At 41.7% G+C, this 19,787-nt stretch overlaps 3 protein-coding genes across 5 annotated transcripts in view; 1 reads left to right on the forward strand and 2 right to left on the reverse strand.

Moving 5' to 3' along the window:
* Positions 1 to 2,562: 2,562 nt before the first annotated feature.
* Positions 2,563 to 9,387, reverse strand: pigo (phosphatidylinositol glycan anchor biosynthesis, class O). The gene is made up of 11 exons (XM_061293648.1): positions 9,201 to 9,387; positions 8,627 to 9,105; positions 7,483 to 7,626; positions 7,290 to 7,413; positions 6,910 to 7,069; positions 6,235 to 6,417; positions 4,588 to 6,169; positions 4,323 to 4,526; positions 3,973 to 4,157; positions 3,820 to 3,890; positions 2,563 to 3,582 (listed from the first exon to the last, which is right to left on the reverse strand). Exons 1-11 carry the CDS (start codon positions 9,212 to 9,214, stop codon positions 3,453 to 3,455), a joined length of 3,276 nt encoding a protein of 1,091 aa, XP_061149632.1. The 5' UTR covers positions 9,215 to 9,387; the 3' UTR covers positions 2,563 to 3,452.
* Positions 9,388 to 9,780: 393 nt separating this feature from the next.
* stoml2 (stomatin (EPB72)-like 2) lies at positions 9,781 to 12,171 on the reverse strand. Its single transcript, XM_061293650.1, has 10 exons — positions 12,001 to 12,171; positions 11,570 to 11,722; positions 11,399 to 11,498; positions 11,260 to 11,318; positions 11,092 to 11,193; positions 10,870 to 11,004; positions 10,656 to 10,800; positions 10,470 to 10,549; positions 10,258 to 10,386; positions 9,781 to 10,196 (listed from the first exon to the last, which is right to left on the reverse strand). The coding sequence occupies exons 1-10, from the start codon at positions 12,043 to 12,045 to the stop codon at positions 10,095 to 10,097; spliced, it is 1,050 nt and encodes a 349-aa protein (XP_061149634.1). The 5' UTR covers positions 12,046 to 12,171; the 3' UTR covers positions 9,781 to 10,094.
* Positions 12,172 to 12,719: 548 nt separating this feature from the next.
* Positions 12,720 to 19,787, forward strand: part of LOC133163019 (protein unc-13 homolog B-like) — a 34,845-nt gene continuing 27,777 nt past the window's right edge. For all 3 annotated transcript variants that reach the window (XM_061292522.1, XM_061292523.1, XM_061292524.1), the window contains exons 1-3: positions 12,720 to 12,961; positions 16,815 to 16,844; positions 18,848 to 18,947. In XM_061292522.1, the coding sequence (XP_061148506.1) occupies positions 12,940 to 12,961; positions 16,815 to 16,844; positions 18,848 to 18,947 (152 nt within the window). In that variant the 5' untranslated portion in view covers positions 12,720 to 12,939. The remainder of the gene's footprint in view (positions 12,962 to 16,814; positions 16,845 to 18,847; positions 18,948 to 19,787) is intronic.

Here is a 19,787-nt window from a genome sequence, read left to right on the forward strand (position 1 = left end):
GTCCTTCCTCTCTCGGCTCTATTAAAGCTCACTAACTGTATCGATCGCCCATCCCATCTGCAAGTGAGTAGTTGAGGTGAGAGAAGCCCCAGCATATTGTTTTGCACTCTCATCCTCCTCATGCTGTCTGTTGGCAGCAAACTGCTCCAACAACAACAACAACAACAACAACAACAACATAAATGTGATGGGCTGCTTTCGGCCATGTTGTTTCCAGCCTGAATGAAGATTTTGTTTACATGTCTCTCGAGTGCATGTGAGCCAAACATCAGGACTGCCAATAGTGTCGTTTTTGTTTCCCAAGCAAAATCTGTATTTTACCGATAAAGCTGGGATGATTGTCCCAGTCAGATGACAGCTTAAGTACCATCTAAAAAAAAATACACAGTGGATGAAGCAACATTATTTTTTAAATGTGAGCAGTTGAGGAAAGTGATTAAAAAAAAAAAAGAGAAAACATTACTATCTCTTAGGGACAATAGCAATTATTCGGGAAGCCTCGGCTGCGTGATACATTAGCGAGCGGAGGTTGAAGATAGGTGCTTGGAGGCTTGGAGGGCGGGAGGAAGTTGAAGTGCCCGCCAGATTGCACAATGATCCATTATCTTAATGTGTTCTTCTTCCACGCCGTGGCAAATCCCCAGCAATGCCCTGATCATTGCTCTCGGCCTGGCGCTCTTTAAAAGGTTGCTATTCTGCAAAGGAGCTTCATTTGTAGTTGCTCGTAATGAGACACATTTCACATATATGACTCAATTGGTCAAGTGTCCTCCTTATCACACAGTTCAGAAGACATCTGGTGCAACTCCAGCAGCATATGCCTGACAGCTGTCCGTGGTGCTGAGAGTTCCAGAAGTCACTCCTTATATGCTGCAAATATGTGGGATAGAAATCACTCATGAAAGATCCAACCATATCTTCCTTTGCAACTGAAATCATGACCTACTGAGTGTAAATAATAAAAAATGCAATGTAACTTAGTTGTTTTTAAAATCAAGCAATCAGCAAAGTAAGCGAAAACTAATGCGAAATAAAAGGGGACCAAGCATTGAGCCCTGTGGAACACCTGTAGTTGCTCCTGGAGAAATGTTATTTTAGATATTTTATGATCCGACCTAGAAGAGGGTTGTAATGTTTAACTGAAAAGGTCTCCAAAGGGGAGAAGCAGTTTATGGAGTCAAACACAGCAGTGAGGTCGAACACGCTGAGAATATTAAGGTGGCGGGAATCGAAGGACAAAGAAATTACAGTGACATTTGAGGAGGGTTGTTTTTGTGCTGTCTAGTTTAAAAGTCTAGATTAGATTGTGCTTCCAAAAATGTGTTTTTTGTCTTGGGAAATTTTGCTAGCCAATCATAGAATAGGAAACTCTGTTGGGTAAAAAAAAAAAAATAGAAGATAATTTACAGTGACATTTTTCGAAACAGGAAGACAACCAAAGATTTACTCGGTTTAATTTCACACGATAGGCGGGCAGGGCAGGCATCCCATGAGACTGATTTATCCGAGACGTGAGTGAGAGCAGCAAAAGTTATTTACTGCCGTGTCGTCCGGAGCGAAGGGACAAGTAGAAGATGGAAGTGATAAGTGTGTGTACGATGGGCACTGGAGGGACTTTAGTTTGGGCAATAGAAATAATTGACACTGGTCACATGACGTAGCGATTGGCTTGGTATCCTTCCTGAAGCTGTAAGGAATTATTATTTGTTTTTGCTGCCTTATCTGTGATAAGAAGGCATCTGGAGTGTGCATGCGTGAAGTGCACCAGTTGGAATTACGACAGACGCCAAGCAGAAAAGTATTCCCTGAGAAGCCGAAGGAACAGCTGGGGCCGATTTAAAGGATTGACCTCCAAATAAGCCAGGAGATGTCTGAATTTTGTTTTTCAGGAAAAATAGAAGGAAGTAGCTTTATTAAATTGAATCGATTTTATATTGCATATCTTAACTGATGTTTACTTGATTTTTTTTTTCTTATCAGTCGAAATCATTTCGTACTTCACATCCAGGCCGCTTCCAACCTGTCGTGTCTTGTTTTCGTTCAACGTGAGGTAATAACAGACTTTTTCTAATGGAGTGGTGTTGACCGCGCAGACGCTATTATCACTTCTTCAAGAAGAAAAAAATAGGTGAAAACAATCCCTGCCAGCGAGTGCTTTTAAGAAGCCTCAAGAAGAAAAGTGGCTTTATTTTCCTGGAGCTTCGGTGTGTGTGTTTGTGCGGTGCCAAACGTAGCTGCAAAGGTGTTTCGGCCCATCTGTGTTTCCCATCAGCGTTGTCGTCAGAGCTCTGCATCGTTTGGTGCAGAGTTGGCATTTGACTTTTGAGATTATGCGTGACCTTTGTAGCACGTGAGTTAATTACAAAGACAACAGCTTGCACAGGTTGCCTGTCAATAAGCGAGACAATCCGTCACGCTCATCATCGTGATGCCGACCAAATCCTTTGTAGAGAGTTATTAATTTTTCTTTGAATGAAATGAGAATCTGTCAGTATTTTGACACCAATATCTGGAAGAGGAAATGACAGTATTTCACATTTTAAATTAAGGAATGAAATGGGACAGATTGTATTTATTTATTTTTGGACAAAACATGAGCTTCACTAATGTGTATAAGAGAGACAGTATGGAAATTGAAAACGTGAAAGTCCCTTGTGAATAATGAATGAAAGACATTGACTGATGGGTAGTAAAATATTCCATCTTCTACCCTGATCAATAAACATGTTCAATTTTTTTAATAGCACCTTTCAAGTATAAATAGTTAGCAGTGCATAAAGTTCAAGTTGACAAGTCCAAAAACTATTTTCATGAACAACACACGGAAAAAGTTTGTTTTTAGTCACTCGTTTTAGTTCTTCATAGAGATCAATTTAATCTAAAACACAATAACAACATGATTAAATCATCATTTGGGGTGAATTGAAGAAATGCAATTTTGGTTCAACCTGAGCTTGACATGCCTTCAATATTGTGCATTAGCTTTATGAACTTTTAGCAGCACATTACACAAAACACCCTTGACAGTGATTCAAGACATTCTTAAGAAAATAAATGACTTGTAAGACATCGTTGGAAAACAAAAGGCATTAATAAAAGACGTTAAGACATTTATTTAATTTGTAATTTATAAACTAAATATTGTGATTAGAATATTGTTCTTTATATTTTATTCATTTATTTTTTTATTGTAATTGTTATTTGTCTGATTACTTGATAGAAAAAAAAATCATAGGGGAAAGAAAAAAAACAATCAGAAAGTGCAACTCTTCTCAGGTCTTATATGGAAAGAAAAAAAAGAAAAAATGCAGACTTAACATTTTAGCCTGCTCTTGCAACTTTCAATTTGTCAGTGGTTTTGAGTCTTCACTCCGTTTATCAAGTGTCCACACAACTCCTCCACCTTGTTTATTTCTTTAATGGCATAGTGCGCTCGAGCGGCGTGGCTTAGGCTACCTGGACCCTTCGGGGACGAGTCTCTCGAACCAACGTCCGACGGCCACGTCCACTCTCAGCACTAACGAGACGCCGAGCAGCAAACACACGCAGCTCACCAGGAACCCCGAGGCAGAAAACATAAACCTGAAAGTAGAAAGTCCAGGTGAATGCCTTCCGGGGGAACGGCACTTAGTTGAAATCGTCAGATATCTGTAACTACCAACAATATCTATTACGGCGGTCCATTACTGCGAGGTGGATTTGCGTGCGCTAATGCGCGCATGGTGGAAAACTTTGTAAGTGCCAGGCATTTCCATGGCGTCCATATCCCGAAAAAGCCGGCGAGTCTGTGCGAGCGGGAAATTGTATTCGGGCACTTACTTGGGTGCGAAAATACCCCACACCATTAGGTGTCTCCTGAGGATGGCAGCGGCACACATTGAAGCAAAGACCTGAGAAGGAGAAACACACAACTACAATGGCACGAGCAATTAAACATATTGTAACGTGTATGAATGAACTTTATCGCTGTACCTCCAGTCCGAGAATAAAAAGGTAGCGTGTGGAGAGTTGCAGGAGAGCCAAGCTAAAAAGTTGAGGCTTCTCTCTCAGTCTCATCTCCATCACCGCCTCCTCTCCTCCTTCACCACTGGCTTTTGCCGACCTGCTTCCTCTGACCTCGCATACCAGGGGCCAAAACAGAAGCAACGGACATCCCACTGGAGACAACAAAGCGGTAATTGTCCGGAGAAATTTTCAACCATTGGAAAACAATGCTAATTAAATCGTATCCCTTAAGTGGATGACTTGGAGTAATGCATCTTATTTATATACAGGATATAGAATAAAAAAAATCAAGCAACACCATTTTTTTTCTGCTGTACCTGCAAACAGGATGTGTGAAGCGAAGGTGTTGAGAGTAACCAATGTGGCCGGCAGTAAGGTGCCCGTGTGCCCATCTGGGAATCCCACAAAAGCTGCTCCCCATTGAAGGGCGGGGAAGGCGGGCAGGTGACCTGTCGCGTGGAAGAACTGGGTGGCGGCCAGGGACCACAGCACGACAGGAGTCCAGGGCACATTGAAGCCACCTGAGGTAAAATGGTGTCATATTGGATGAGTGCAGACAAGAGGACAATGGTGTCAACTCACCAGAATTGACTCCGTGCAGGTCGCGGAGGCTTGTTGAGGAGGCATGAATGTGCAGCAGAGCCCCCATTTCCAAAAGTAGCAGCAGGAAAGACAGAGCCATGCCTTCCGGGTGCAACTGAAGCAAACCCAATCCCAGCAGCCCACAGAACAGAAGCAGCGGGGCGGAGTAGACCGTCCCGAGACCATAGGCCTCCACGGCAGGTCTGTTGTCCGCCTCGACGATTCCGCCCGGCTCTCCGTCGTCGAGCGAGCGGCGCATGCGTTGGTAGATTTGCGGGATGAGGTGGCGAAGCTCGGCTTGCGGGCTGATACCGGTGCTGGCTCGGTAGCGCGGCACGGACGTATTTTTCGGCACGCTTGCGGGCCTGTGTTTCACAAACACGGTTAGGGGGTCCAGCCAGATCAGGATAAGGCCCAGTCCCAGGAGGAAATAGGCGGCTCTGGGGATAATCAGCTGGGCCAGTTTGATGAGCTCGGCTAAGTTCTTGAAACCGTCCTCCGGTGAGGCGCTAACGGCCCAGTAGAGGCCCAGACACACAGAAAGCAGGGGTAGGATCCAGCGGGCCGTGAATACCGTTCCGCCCGAGGAGTTGAGGTTCCCGTAGTGGCGGAGACATCTCCTCAACAGATACGTCCACACGGCGAGGGAGAAAACTGAGAAGATGTAGAGAAGGTTCTTCACTTGATTGTCCTTCACTCGAGCGAGGGAGGAAAGGAAAGGGGACGGCTGGCAGTCGCGCTGCTCCTCTCGACAACCGTGGAAGAAGACGGAGAAGTAGAGACTTCCCACGAGGAGCGCGAAGAAGGCTAAGAGTGTCCCGCTTTCTTTTCGCACCGTCGAAGGCGGCGAGGGTAGCTGCAAAACGTGCTTGGAGGGATCTTGGTTAGCGGGCAGGAGGAGGCCATCCCAATTGAGACGGAGGGGAACACTGAGAGCCAAGGAGAAAGCCAAAAAGGTTATGACCTGACCTTCTTTGACCACGTAGCTATTGGAGAACAAAGAGGCAAAGTGAAGGAGTGTCACCACCATGGGTGGGGAAAGAAGATAACTTGAGTTCCTCCATCTTGCGCTCTTGGGAGCTTTAGCTTCATTTTTAAAGGCGGCAGATTTTTTGAATTGATGGGCCCAGGCCAGGAAGAAGAGCTCCGAGGTGAAGGCGGTGGCGGCCGTGCACCACGTTAACTCCACGTAACCCAATGAGAGCAGCTGACCAGCAGCCACGCAGAACCCGACAAGCAGAGCGACCGCAACAGGTGTCCTCAGTCGCAAGTGATTCTCTCTGACGAGCACGGATGACATTTCGGACACGGTGAAACACATCAGGCTGGCAAGTGCCAAGATGATTAGACCGGCGCCCATTTTGAGCCAGTTGAAGCGAGCCCAGGTGGCTCGGCACACGTCTTGGACGGAGGTGAGGTAGGCCCGCAGTGCCGCCGACAGCTCACGGGAGGATGAGCGGCCCTCTCTGACAAATGCGAGATACTCGGACGAGAGGTTTTCAAATTGATCCTTAAGCAGAGTCAGAATCTCCGTCGGGATGTCTTTGGCAATGGCGGAGTAGGTCATCAGGAAACGGCTCACCTTCAGAAACACAATACACACAGATTGAAAAGTAGATATTTATTTTGCAACCTTCTGTGCCAAACCTGTTTTGCGTTGATCCACAGCGCCTCCAACTGGGTGGGACCTGCAACTGCACCTTGTGCAGGGCCGACCGAAGGAAACAAAGGCAGGAGAACTTGGCCCACACTGCTATATGGGATGGGTGCTCCAAGAAGCAGAGCCAGAGTGGGAACCAGGTCGATCTGGGGCACCACATCTGGTTCATCCTGCAAAGAGGTATATAAAACAGTTGCAACATCATTATTTATGGACTGCTCTAGATATTGTAATTTTCAGCCAATGAGGGCCGTTGTTGATTTTTAGGAAAATTAAAGAATTTATATCTGCAACAGGATTAAATTATTGTATAATGTCCTAAAAGGCTCCCGATAACTAAAAATAAATTTGTCTTGGTGTCTAATGCGGCAGATGTCTGATTATCTCCCCGCTGCTTGTCTTGAGGACACAGTCTGTGCACAGTGTATATTCCAGAATGTGATGCTCCATTTAAAAAGCAATTATGTTAAATGAGTTCTGCATTTTAACACTTTGGTGGGAGGTGCACTGAATTCATTGCTGACAGTGGAAAAAAAAACAACTACCAGAATCCATTGGCAAAGCGTAAACGGTAATTCCTTTCTTTCATTGCCTCAAAATACATTTTCCGGATATCTGAAAGAATGACACAGTTTTATTCTCAGCTCTTAAATTGATCAGACCTGCGATGGGGGTCCAGGAAAGAGTGGGGCAGAACTATAGAGGAAGAGGGCCGCTTCAGTCTCCTTCTGACTTTCTCCTCCATGATCACCAGTGTCTGTCATTCCATGATCTCCCATCACCACCAAAAGCGTGTCATTCTCCAAGTGGTCGATCACAGACCTGCAGGCAAAATGGAGAAGAAAGTAACTTTTACAAAGGCTTCTTTTGAAAAACTACATGCAAAATAATAGCAATGAAAGGAAAATCAAGCTTCAAGATGCTTCATGAACCAGTTATTTTTTACTCCAGTCAAAATAAGACAAATGAGGAATTTTGAAGCTTCATTTTCCCATCAGTAACTTTACGCATTAATTAAATTCACGTTGCATCATTGTCTGACCTGATGACTCCATCCATCTGGATGAGCTTGTCTGCCATCCTCGGGTGATCAGGACCAAACCTGTGACCACAGTGGTCCACCCCGAGGAAATGAGCAACCACTACATCCCATTCGTCGCCAACCACTGTCAAAGCCAACAAAAGGACGGTTAGAAAAATACAAACAGGACCGACTACTACTAAACAAATCGTACGAGTTTTGTAGAGATTCTGGAGGATGCCGTCGTCCACGGTGTTCAGGTCGTGCGTGTTAAATGAATGGAAGGGAAGAGAACGGTGGAACTTCTTTGGGAAAAGACTCTCCCAAGTGTCGTCGCCCATGAACACCACGCGTTTGCCTGTGAGAGAGTGTGTTAGTTGTTTCCAAGAAAGTTACAGTGGCGTAGCATCAGAAGTAAAACCTAATTTACTTGCCTTTGATTATTATTATGCATGCACATCCATCTATGCGCCAAAAAGTTTTTACTATTACTACCGTAATTTTCGGACTATAAGTCGCGTTTTTTTTCATAGGTTGGGTGGGGGGGCGACTTATACCGTTTTTTTCCGTGTATAGTGCGCAAAATTTAACTAATTTATTGTCCTAAAATCTGGGGTGCGCATTATACATGGGTACAAAAAAAAATTTTAATTTTTTTTTTTTTTTTTTTTTTTTTTGCCTTGTTCCTTTCTTCTCTGCTGTTCACTTCAAACACGCTCCATGCGACCGCAATGCTCTCGTATCAGACAAGGCTTGCTCGATCACCTGCTCGTTTGCTGTCTCACAATGTACCCTACACAAATCCGAAACATTTGTTGCGGCTCCGAGTCACGACGAGGGCCAAGTTTTGGTTTCCAAGGGTGTTTTTATTCCTCTTCAACGTCTCTCCCATACAGAGCCGCCTCTTTCCCGTGCGCGGTGGTGCGTTTACGGGCAGTCGGAGAAATCAACGCCAACAAAAAAAATTACATCCAGCCTGGTTAAGACCATACCAAAGACTATAAAAATGGGACCCATTGCCTCCCTGCGTGTGTGACGATCATTGGGACTTAAAAAAAAAAAAAAAAAATTAAATTTTTTTTAAAGAAATTCATAAAAATTGGGTGCGTATTATACATGGGTACAAGCTTTTTTCCAGCATCAGCATGCCATTTTTAGGGGTGCGTACTATACATGGGGGCGCACTATACACGGAAAAAAACGGTACTCAGGAGCGACTTATATACATATATACGTTTTTTTTTCCACTTTTTTGGGCATTTTATGGCTGGTGCGACTTATACTCCGGTGCGACTTATAGTCCGAAAATTACGGTACTATTTTTGCTTTCTTATTATGCATGTTTACACACTACCCACCTATTTGACCAAACTGGTGGATAAGGTTGTCATCCGTGATGGCCGTTGATGCAAAGTTATTACCAATATCTACAAAAGTGGGCAAAGACCCAGTAGTCAATCCCTTTATCCTCTGCATGGTGGTCGTAGGTGGGTCTGCACGAAAGGGGTACAAGCGACACTGGGCAGGCTTGGATGATGTTATCTCGTCAATCACACGGATCTTGTTTTCAAAAGGTTGTGGCGACGTGTTGTTGGGGTCAAAGTGTGTAAAGTCGATCCTGAGGGCGTCGATGATGATGAGGACAGCCCTGCGGAAACGTGGCTTTGCCCCGCAAAAGTCTTTCGATTCTCCCCTTGGCTCGAGTACGTCTCCGCAGGTGCTGGTACGGTTCACCTCCAATCGAACCAGAAGGAATCCACCCACAAAAAGGTAAATTCCCACAAAATACACCGCGCACACCCAGAGGAGCAAGGAGATCACCCGGAGCCCTTTCATCCTACAAACAGTTAAAAGACAAAATACTATTTGTTTCCATTCATGTTCGCGTCATCCAGTTGTAGGTCTGGGGTCGCCTCGCTTTGACACACTGACCTTGTGATCGTCATTCTGCCACCCCCTCCTTGGATCAGGGGGCGGACTTGACGGTTGTTGGGCTGGACCAGGGGAGTTTAGGTGTTTCAGGTACACACAGGCACGCTTAACCCCACCCTCATTAGTACTACGTTCGGGACTGTCAAGACGAAAACCGGGTGTAGGAACTTTAAAGCGCAAAGAATTTCTGTACGGACATATTTCCGTGATGCACTACGGCCGTTATGTTTTCCCCTTCTTTTTGCCTTGCAGGAAAGATCCAACGCGTTTATTGTGTATTTATGAGAAAATCTGTTTCACGCCATTTGTACAAAACATGTGACGATCAATTAATGTCTAATACTACATACAGGTTAAAGGGCACGTTTGGAACTTTTCTTTATAACTAAAATGTGGATAATTGTCCCATTTGTACTCGCATTCAGAATAAAGCAATCAAAAGTTAACCTGGATCAGTGTCTGCAGGTTGTATTCACAAAATTTGTAATCTTGCATAAAACGAATTAGACAGGAAAAAAGCACTACAGTATCACTTTGAAATGTAATAAATAAATCCATGGACAAGGGCTGAATACAGAGGTGAAGGTTGGGCACAGTGTTTATTTACTAACCACAGAACAAAGGGAAAGTTTTTCCAATAAAAAAACATTTTTAACCAATTTTAACTGAGTGAACAAAATCAAATTTTCAGCATTGATAAACCAAAATAGCTTGCAAATTAATATCGGAGCTCGTAACTTCCAGAAAAGAAAGGTAAATCATAAACATGACACGCATCCAAAAGTCACTGTCATCAAAACAATTGCTGATGTGACAGTCGGTGAAAATTCCACTCGTGCAACTCCAAGTTTTACACATCCAACTGCTTTGTGAGTTCATTGATTGTGTCCTGTGCTATTTCGATTCCGGCTGATTCAAAACATCTTCACTCTCCTCCACTTCTGCTGGTGGGATCTTTGGCGTTGCCTTTGCTAATGTACCATAAACAGCCATGGCCTAAGGGTGGGAAAACACCATGAGTAATATCACAATTTCAAAAACCACTGTCTGTTCATACCTGCGTAACCATGCTGCTAATGTCCCCTGCATTTGACGGGAGAAGGACAGTGTTGGACTCTTTGGCGAGCTTGGAAAATGCCAACACGTACTGCTCGGCCACGCTGAGTGAGGCTGCCGCATTTCCGTTCTGTGAGATTAAAAAAAAACAGAGAGGTTTGAAATTGAGACGACCCAATGCAAAGACTAACCCAAAAAGATAATATTCTTCACCTGCTCAGCGAGGGCATCGGATAGAAGACGGATAGCCTTGGCTTTGGCTTCAGCTTTGGCTAAGACTGCTTGGGCTTCACCTGGAGACAAATAGTTTTGGTAAAACTAATTCAAAATTATTTTAATTATTCAGCAAATTATTATTAAAAAAGTCACTTCAACCAAAAAGCGAATATGGAAGCTAACCGGCCGCTTGGTTGATCTGTTCCGCCTTTTCACCCTCCGATGCAAGAATTTGAGCTTGTTTTTGTCCTTCTGCAACATTAATGGCCGATTCCCTCATTCCCTCGGACTCCAGCACTGTGGCTCTCTTCTTGCGTTCAGCCTCCACCTACGGAACATTGCGCATGGTCAACAGATCATTTCTAGATGAATAGTAAGTTTCAAATGTCCACCTCACCTGCATTTGCATCGATTCCTTCACACGAGGTGGAACGTGAATATCTTTAATTTCATACCGCAAGCAACGGATTCCCCACTCGTCTGAGGCTTGGTTGATGGAGTGAACAATGTTGGAGTTAAGGGACTCTCTTTCCTTAAAGGGAAACAATATAGATTATTCTCATGTCCTTGTTTAAAGGTGGGACACAAACAAGGTGAGACCTAACGGCCGGTTGATTACCCTGAACACTTTGTCCAGTGTGAGTTTTCCCAATTCTGAACGCATGGTGGTCTGTGCCAGCTGCGTGACGGCATATTCAGGATCCTCAACACCATAACTAGCCTGGAATTATCAAAATAATTCAAATAGAGCCAGAAAAAAATGGCCACATCCATTTTAAAATCTTACTTTGAAAGGGTCCAGGATCCTTAAATACAGAACTCCATCAATCTGTAGCGTTACATTATCTGCAGAACAAATTTCAATTACAAAATACCCAAACCAATTTCATACAAGTTTTCACAAAGTAAAAGACTATATGACTGACCTAAAGATACTGCAGATTGCTCGGGGACATCAATGACAATCTCTTTGAGGCTTTGCACATAGCGGATTCGGTCAAGTATAGGTATGAGGAAATTTAACCCCTAGAGGAGGTCAACCAGGAGAGCATTAGTTTTCATATATTTTAAGATTGGACAAAATCGGTGAAACATACCGGTTCGAGGATGCGATGGAAACGACCCATTCTCTCCACCACCCATGCTTCCTGCTGGGGCACAAACAGAACCACCGTGTTCATCGGCAGACTGGACGCCCATCGTTGCTGAACTGGGGACACACACAACCTTGGCACTGTTTGTCGACTTTGCTAGAAAACACAAACACACACATATGTATATAAATACAGATTCATAGATGAATACTATGCATTATTAGTACTACTAGTATTAAATGTGTACATATATGCACAATACAGTTACATAGATACATATATACTATTCAAATATATTAATTCCTAACTGATTAGATATTGAGCATGGTGACAAAATAAAATACTTCACTCATTGATAAGTTGATCGTCTCGTGTTCACCACAAGTAAATGAATGACCAGTAAACACGGGAAATGCACTATGATTAGAATTTACCTGGAGAAGAGACCCGCCGGTGCGAAACAGTGTTCGTATCATCATGTAAACTGAAAGGGAATGAATGAATCAGGCTATGTAATTGGAATTTTTAAACGTAACGAGACTCCGATCGTAAAAACTCGCCACTCATCTACTGACCTATCAGGAAAGTTACATCATTGGTGCAACGGTAGAAAGTCCGCCACTACGAGAAACAAGGTGGCGTCTGTAGTTCCTATTAGTTCGCAGCAACATCAAAGTCAAGAAATAAAAACATAAAGGATATAGATTGCAGAAAAAAAAATATTATTTTGATTAATCGGCCAACAAATACTTTAATTTTATATAGCTGTCAACACCCGGATGTGTTTTTCGCCCTTTTACGCTCAGTTTAATGTAGTACATCATTTTATGCACGTAGAGGCGCCGTTGAGTTTATTTTTGATGTTTTCAGACTTTTCATGAGATTTAATATTTTAAGTTTTTTAATGCATGACTTGTGTGTATTGTACTTTATGCCATAATTAATGACAACCTTGTTTCATTTAGGTGCATAAATCCAGATTTATTCAGACATTGCCTGCGTCACCTGTTTCTTTCCGCGAAACAGCTCTAGGATCATTGGTCAGAGTTATTTGACAGATCACGCCTTTTGTCTAAATAACGAGTGCCTATTGGCTCTAAAGACGCTACTCAAATGTTTTTATTCTCCTGTCCCCGCCCTCTATTTGCTCAAATTGACAGCAAGTCGGTTGCATGAAGATACTTTTAATAGTCGTGCAGTTTGATTGCTCCCCTGTCGGGAAAGCACCTGCAATTTGCCTTACGCAAAAGCATCTACGATTAGGAAAATGAATTAATAGCGAGTATCATGTTGTCACACTCGCTTAAATATTGTCAAGCGTCTGCTTTCTTTCCAAAGTGAGTGAAACTACTGGATTGGTGTTGGAAGCGCTCATGTCGTTACTTTGTGTAAAAGGTAAGTTTTGCTTAAACTAGGTTAAAACCTGCTTTATGTCATGAAGCGACACAGCGCTTCACTGCACTTAATCTTGACATGTTGATAAAAACTGTCCGGGTTTCTAAAAAAAAAAAAAAAAGTTTCTATTTGTGGCGTTTTGAAATATAGCATTATTGTTAAATGTACAGCTATTTTGGGCAAGCGTTTGTATTTTGTTGATTTGCACAATGAAACATATGTTTGCATGAAGGCTAAAAAGTCCCGATAAAGAGCATTTTGCAGTTGTAAATCATATTATGCAATAATCAATGTGTCAGGCTGCTCTCCATTTTGATCCACTTCCACCAGGATGCCAAACCAAAGTACTGTAAGGAGGATTAAGGTCGTATAGGGGAAACAAAAACCACAAAATTGTAATTATATTAGACCAAAATTGGATATTCATTGGCGCAAAGGTTTTGTGTTTCAGTTATCAGTCTTATTTATAGGGGGGGGGGGGGGGGGGAGTCATGGATGAAACTCTAGTTCCAGCACTCATCTGGTTGTTGGCATTAGTCGGAATAGACTTCCTTACAGGATGATGAAGCATGTGCAGGTCGCCATCTTTCACCCGATTTGTCTATTCATGATGTGACATTTGGTAGACTGTCCCCTAGGGTCAATGTTTGTGCAACGTGCTCAAAGTGAATCCTTGTAATCAAGAGCCATTGTCTGCAGTTGGGACCATGTTCTGTATTGGAGTGTCACCAATTGATTTATTGTGTTGGCAAATAAAAAGCAGGAGGTGTTATGCCGTCCGAGATAACAGGAAAGATGTGGCTCAAGCCGAGGCCGGTGTGTTTTGCTGATGTGGTGACTCATGCTGTGATAACAGTAGCTTGACAATATTGCTTTTGTTTTGTTTTTATTGCTGGGTCAAGAAGCTCCATCTCCATGGCGATGTGTTACTTAACACACAAGTGGTTTATCACAACAAGTGGGCTTGAGGGTGAGAATTGGACCGTCCATCAAGGACAGGGTTGAGTGGACACGCATTGTTGTAGGTTGTCTACATTCGGTCTAAATGAGGAGCAACAACCAAATTAAACTTTGATGTTCTCTCAAAATGGTTTTTAAATACCAAGTGTTGGGATTTTAGTAAAGTATGAATTTATGGAAATAATACAACTGCACACGGACAGGTTTAGTGCATGGAGGAGCAGCATAGTGGAATTATGTGAGAAAGAGGCAGAGGCAGGGAGAGCGCTTAGAGATTGTGGACGTAATCCCTTGACCATCTGTTGCTCTCTCTCTCTCTTTCTCTCTCTCTCTCTCTCATGCTCTCCGTCTCGCTCCACCTGATCGTAACCACCAGCACCAGTGGAAGTGCACTGCTGCCAGCAGCATTAGGAGAATATAGCGTCACTTCCTGTTCCAGTTTTCCTGTAAATACAGTTAAAGGAAATTAGCATTTAGCTTACAAGAAATGCACAAGTTACTTTTGGTTTTCATTTTAAAATGTGTCACTTAAAACACATTTGATATTGCCAATGCAAACACTTAAATAGGAATACTGCTAACAAATTAAATATTGCATTTTACGGACCACCATATTGTTATGAATGGGTCCATTTTAAAACATTTTCATACATAAGACTCACCGGGTTACGCAGATTATGTTTGAGAAGAATTGTATGTTAAATACCATTATTTATAAATGTTTATAATTAAAATCAAGGTATATAAATATAATATAAATATCAAGTTAGTCAAGTTTATTTATATAGCCCTAAATCACAAGCAGTCTCAAAGGGTTTCACATATACAAAACAAATAGACAATTATTCTCAATTTTCTACAAGAATTCTATATTTAAATATAATAAATATAATATATTTATACATTTAGATATTTTTATAATCAAATAATTATTTAAATAGAATTATTTATGCTATATTATTATTTAAATAATTTATCCTAATGTTTATGTGTTGGACACAAAATATTGGGGAGCACCACTTGCGTATTTTTATTTGCCGGGAAAAAATATTTGCAGTCGCAATGAGTGAACCCAGTCAAAGAGTGACTTTAATAGATTCACAGAGGCCCTGGCCAGACCATGATACTCATCAGTTTCCACCATTAGCGCCCAACGGTTTATTGCCTTCAGGCCTCAATGAAGTCGCGTCATTCCAATGAAAGCACCTGCTGCTTATGTACTGCTGTGACAGAATAAAACGGAAAACTTTTGTTTTCAATGGTTCACCTCTTCGCCCTCTGTAATTAACTCATCCGAAAATACTTTGTGGAATCAATTAGTTTTGCTTGTGTTTTGGCCTTTTTCCACAATTGTGATCTCAGTTTGAAATAGTTTGTTGTCACATCTTGCATTCAACATTCTAACACCCGGCTTTTTAATGCAATCCTAAAGATTTGAATCACCTAGCACGAGATGTTACACTCAAACACGTTTGTCCCTCCATCATCCTGTTTGGGTCCATCTGCCATGGAAGGCTCCAGAGGTTTAGAGGGTATATGCCCCGAATACTGCTACAGCAATCACCAGTAATCCCCTCTAAAGCGCTTCAATCTCACAAACGTTGTTCTATAGTGGAGAATAAAGATGGGTGGTCTAAAAATAAACCACAGCAAAAAAATATATATATATATATTTTTTAGTATTTTTGTTTAACATATTTTCAAATTGATTGAGTTACTTTAAAATTTATTTTCTTATTTATTATTTTTGTTATTTTAAAATAGTTTGGTCTATGGGAATTTTAGGTATTTCAAAACGAGAACTTCTGAAGTCATGGTGGAAAAACACCTCGGATATCATTCTGAAATTTGTTTTGTTTCTCTTTCTATGAAATCCACTGTGTGATTCTGAAGCGATTTATTTATAGTAATAAAACAATCCAACTTCTCACGCCAGCTCTTTTTGGAAAGCTGCATCTTTTATGGAAACGTGTCACGTGTCCGTCGTGCCTGTTTCCGAGTCATGGCTTTTTTTTGCATATTAATCACACCGCCGGGCTTCAATAGCAATTGAGTCCGGATGTTTTTAGTCATAGCTAAATATAGCCGTCAAATTACGGTAATCATCGAGCTCGGACACATTCCAAACCACTATTGTCTTTAAAGGAACAGAGGACAAATTGGTGAAGCGCAAAAATGTGGGCAAACTCGCGTGATTGTTTTACCAGCAAGTAATCCGCTCATTTACAATTGAGTAAATCCTGTTACATTTTGTGTCGAAGGTAAACGTTTTTGCCGTTTATCCTTTTTAACTGCGACTTTGAGGAAAATAAAGTCTCCTCGCTTTTTTGGGGCCTATTTTTGTCGGTGGTATCTTGAGAATAGCAACATGTTTAAGCAAAACAGAAATAAAGACAAGTATAGCAGTAGACTTTTCTAACATGATGAACATGATGAATGAATTCCAAAGTATTGTTAAATTCTATAGAACACAGGTGTCAAACTAAAGGCCCGGGGGCCAGATACGGCCCGCCACATTATTGTTTATGAAATTCGTGTGTCATTACGAGAATTTAAAATCGTGTTCATTTTTAATCACATCTGTTTTTTAAAAAATATTTGACCAGTTTTTACTCGTCTGATTCTAAAACAAGTTATTTATCAGTTTGTTTTGGAGCTTTTACGGTATATAATATGAGGTGCTCATACATTTATTTGGGTTGACAGTCATAACGGCCCCTCCGAAAGAAGCTATGACTACAATGCGGCCTGTGAAAAAAAATGGTTTGACACCCCTGCCATAGAAGAATTTTATTTTCACAAGTGTTTGTGACTAGTGCTACTTTTCTGACTTATTTTAAAATGCCTTTATTATGTTCCCAAACTAAAACTGTTCTGTTTTCTTCATTTGCAGTGAAAAAAGCCAAGCTCCACGGACCTTCAGGTGAGTCATTGAGGGGGGGGGGGGCAAACGTTTCTTTTCCGCATGGTCACACATTTCCAATATTTACTTTTGGTTGAAAGCTTTGTTTGTTTCAGATGAAATGTGAGCCAGGTCGGGTAAATTCATCCTAGCTGGATTAACACTTGATGAGAAGCACAAACTGCAATGGAGACTTATTAGGTCCATACAGTATTATTATTATTTTTTTTTTCAAATTCTATGTCTGACAATTCACTTAAGACTTTTTTTAGCCATGTCAGGCGTCACGGTTTTGTATTAAATCTTGCAACCTTGCATCCTTTGCTTGCCAGCACGTCTTAAGATCACTAGCCGCTCATTCCAAATCCCTTCGCTGTCCATCCGTGCCAATCCCTCATTTAACCTCACACCTATCTTCTAAGCCTAGCGACACCGTTTTACCGGAGCCGCCGACACGGTGACGTCAAATGTCACAGTGACGTTTGACTCCTCACTCGCAATTACTAACCGACCTCTGGCTTTAAGGTTTTTTTGAAGTCTTGTGTGTGTTTTATGAGGCGCTTCCCTCCCCCGGATCACGTCACATGTAACACCTGCCCCAAAGCAAACAACATGGATAATTCACTTAATCCTTTTGTCTCTCTTAGACACAAGGTAAACTGGATCTAAAAAGGTCAGCATGATATAAAGCTCACAATAAATGATTCCAATTTCTTTCCATTGTACTTCCACAACACTTCCGGTTCGGCTTCACTCTGGAACTTGCGTTCCGCCTCACTTCCTCAGGAAACTTGAGCTTGATAAGAGATTTTGTATTTGCTGGGTTACTCCAGTGCGTGTTTTCAACTCTGAGCCAGACTGGAGAGTGATGAATTGACCCGTAAAGCATGAAAAGCAGGATATGTCTTTCGTTGTCAATAAGAGGTCAGGCATGAAAATGTCACTCTTCCGACTGCCTGACTAATTCATGACGGAAAAAAAAAACGGCATTGATTTTTAATGGTTGAAGAAATGTGGGCTGTCGACCTTCTTGGTATAAAAGAAAAAAAATGGCCGCTGTGCTAGGTCAGTGTAATTTTGACAGCCAGCTTCTGGTGGACGTTAGCAAATCCATACATGTTCGTCCTTTATCGCATCTTTTCTATTCAGCCGACCACAAATTTTAGGCTAATGTAATTGTTTGTCTTTTGCATCCCCAGGCTCTTATGTACTATTGGCTTTTCTTTGCCGTCTGTCTCCTCGAGACACTGATTAGGTCTGTGCTCTGTCACTTGTGTCGATTTTAGACAGGATGGCGCTTTTCCACTCTGGGTCCCCTCGGTGCACGTTGTTTTGGGGAGTACCAGAAAAAAAAAATCCTGCTGTGTGTTGATTGTTGGTGAAGGCAGGATAAATGTTTTGGATGTGTTTCAGGGCTAATGTCAAAGTGCAAGCAAGCAGCTGATGCATTGCTTATTTTTCCCATAGTGTGTGAGTGTGTGTGTGCGCGCCATGCATGGGTGTGTCCAAATATTTTTTAAAATCCCTTCTAGGAGGTTAACATTGCTTTGAGTTGCTTTAAAGAGAGGTGTTTCTTTTCTTTACAAGATGGACTTTGTGAAACAGGGCACTCCCTTACATATCAGGATTTTTTTCGTCTTAAAGGATTTTTTTTTTTTTTTTTTTAATCTGTGACAAACCCCATCTGTAAAAATTAAGCATTCAACAGTTTTGGATGTATTATGTGCAGAGATGTTAAAATGAATTGACAACATTCCGATAATCAAGTAATCGTTTAAGATATTATTTAATGAAAGATATTCTGATTCCAGGTTCTCAAAAGTAACAATTCTCTGATTTCTCTTCACTAAAGCAGACTAATTTACCTTCTGGCTTTAATCAAAATAATCTGTTTTTAAAATGATTTCCAATACAGATCACCCGATTATCCGATTAATCAACAGGATGATCAATATAATAATTCTGAAAATATCCAATAATGTCAACCCTAATTGTGCGTGACGTGATTGTGAACCTTCTTCCAGATAAATTCAACACTTACGTGACTCTGAAGGTGCAGAATGTCAAAAGCACGACAATCACCGTGCGAGGGGATCAGCCATCCTGGGAACAAGATTTCATGTTGTGAGTCAATGAATCTTTGATTTCATTTCCTCGCCGTACATCATTCAAAGGTACCGTATTTTCCGGCCTATAAGGCGCACCGGACTATAAGGCGCACCTTCAATGAATGGCCCATTTTAAAACTTTATCCTTATATAAGGCGCACCGGACTATAAGGCGCACCATTAATGCATCATGTCAGATTTTTAATCCAAATCAAATAATTCTCCATTTTATCTTTTTTATTTCAACTTCAGACGGAACAAATTACTTTATAATCATAAAATAATGATCCATAGTCTTTTTGATTCATGATTCATAGTCTTCAGCGGGCCATTTATGATTGATTTCATGACACAATGCTTTGGGCCAGTTTAAATTTAGGAATTTGGTCCATATATAAGGCGCACCGGACTATAAGGCGCACTGTTGGTTTTTGAAAAAAAATTAGGTTTTTAGGTGCGCCTTATATGGCGGAAAATACGGTAGCCGTGGTGTTCAGAGTTCTAACAGGAGCTGGCGAGCGTGTTTGTTTTTTGTGAACACTCACACCGCGCCGGTGTTTGTTTTTCCACACTCTCCGATACCAGTAAGAGAATTGCGTTCATTGAAAGCCGACACCCGAGCAATCATGATGATGTCACATAGACCGGGATGTTTTTATGTTCCATGCGCCACAATATTAAGTACACCTGTCAATACAAGCGCTGTATTAAAAGCGCAGATACTTTAAGTGCTCAGCGTTAAACATTTAGCACAAATACGGAGGGAGCGCGGAAGATTTGTTTTGAGTTTGAATAATAATGTGCCGCTTCAAATTACTTTCATTGCATGACTGATTTAGTCTGCTATCTTGTTTGA

Source organism: Syngnathus typhle, linkage group LG12 (assembly GCF_033458585.1).
Source record: "Syngnathus typhle isolate RoL2023-S1 ecotype Sweden linkage group LG12, RoL_Styp_1.0, whole genome shotgun sequence".
Taxonomy (NCBI): Eukaryota; Metazoa; Chordata; class Actinopteri; order Syngnathiformes; family Syngnathidae; genus Syngnathus; species Syngnathus typhle.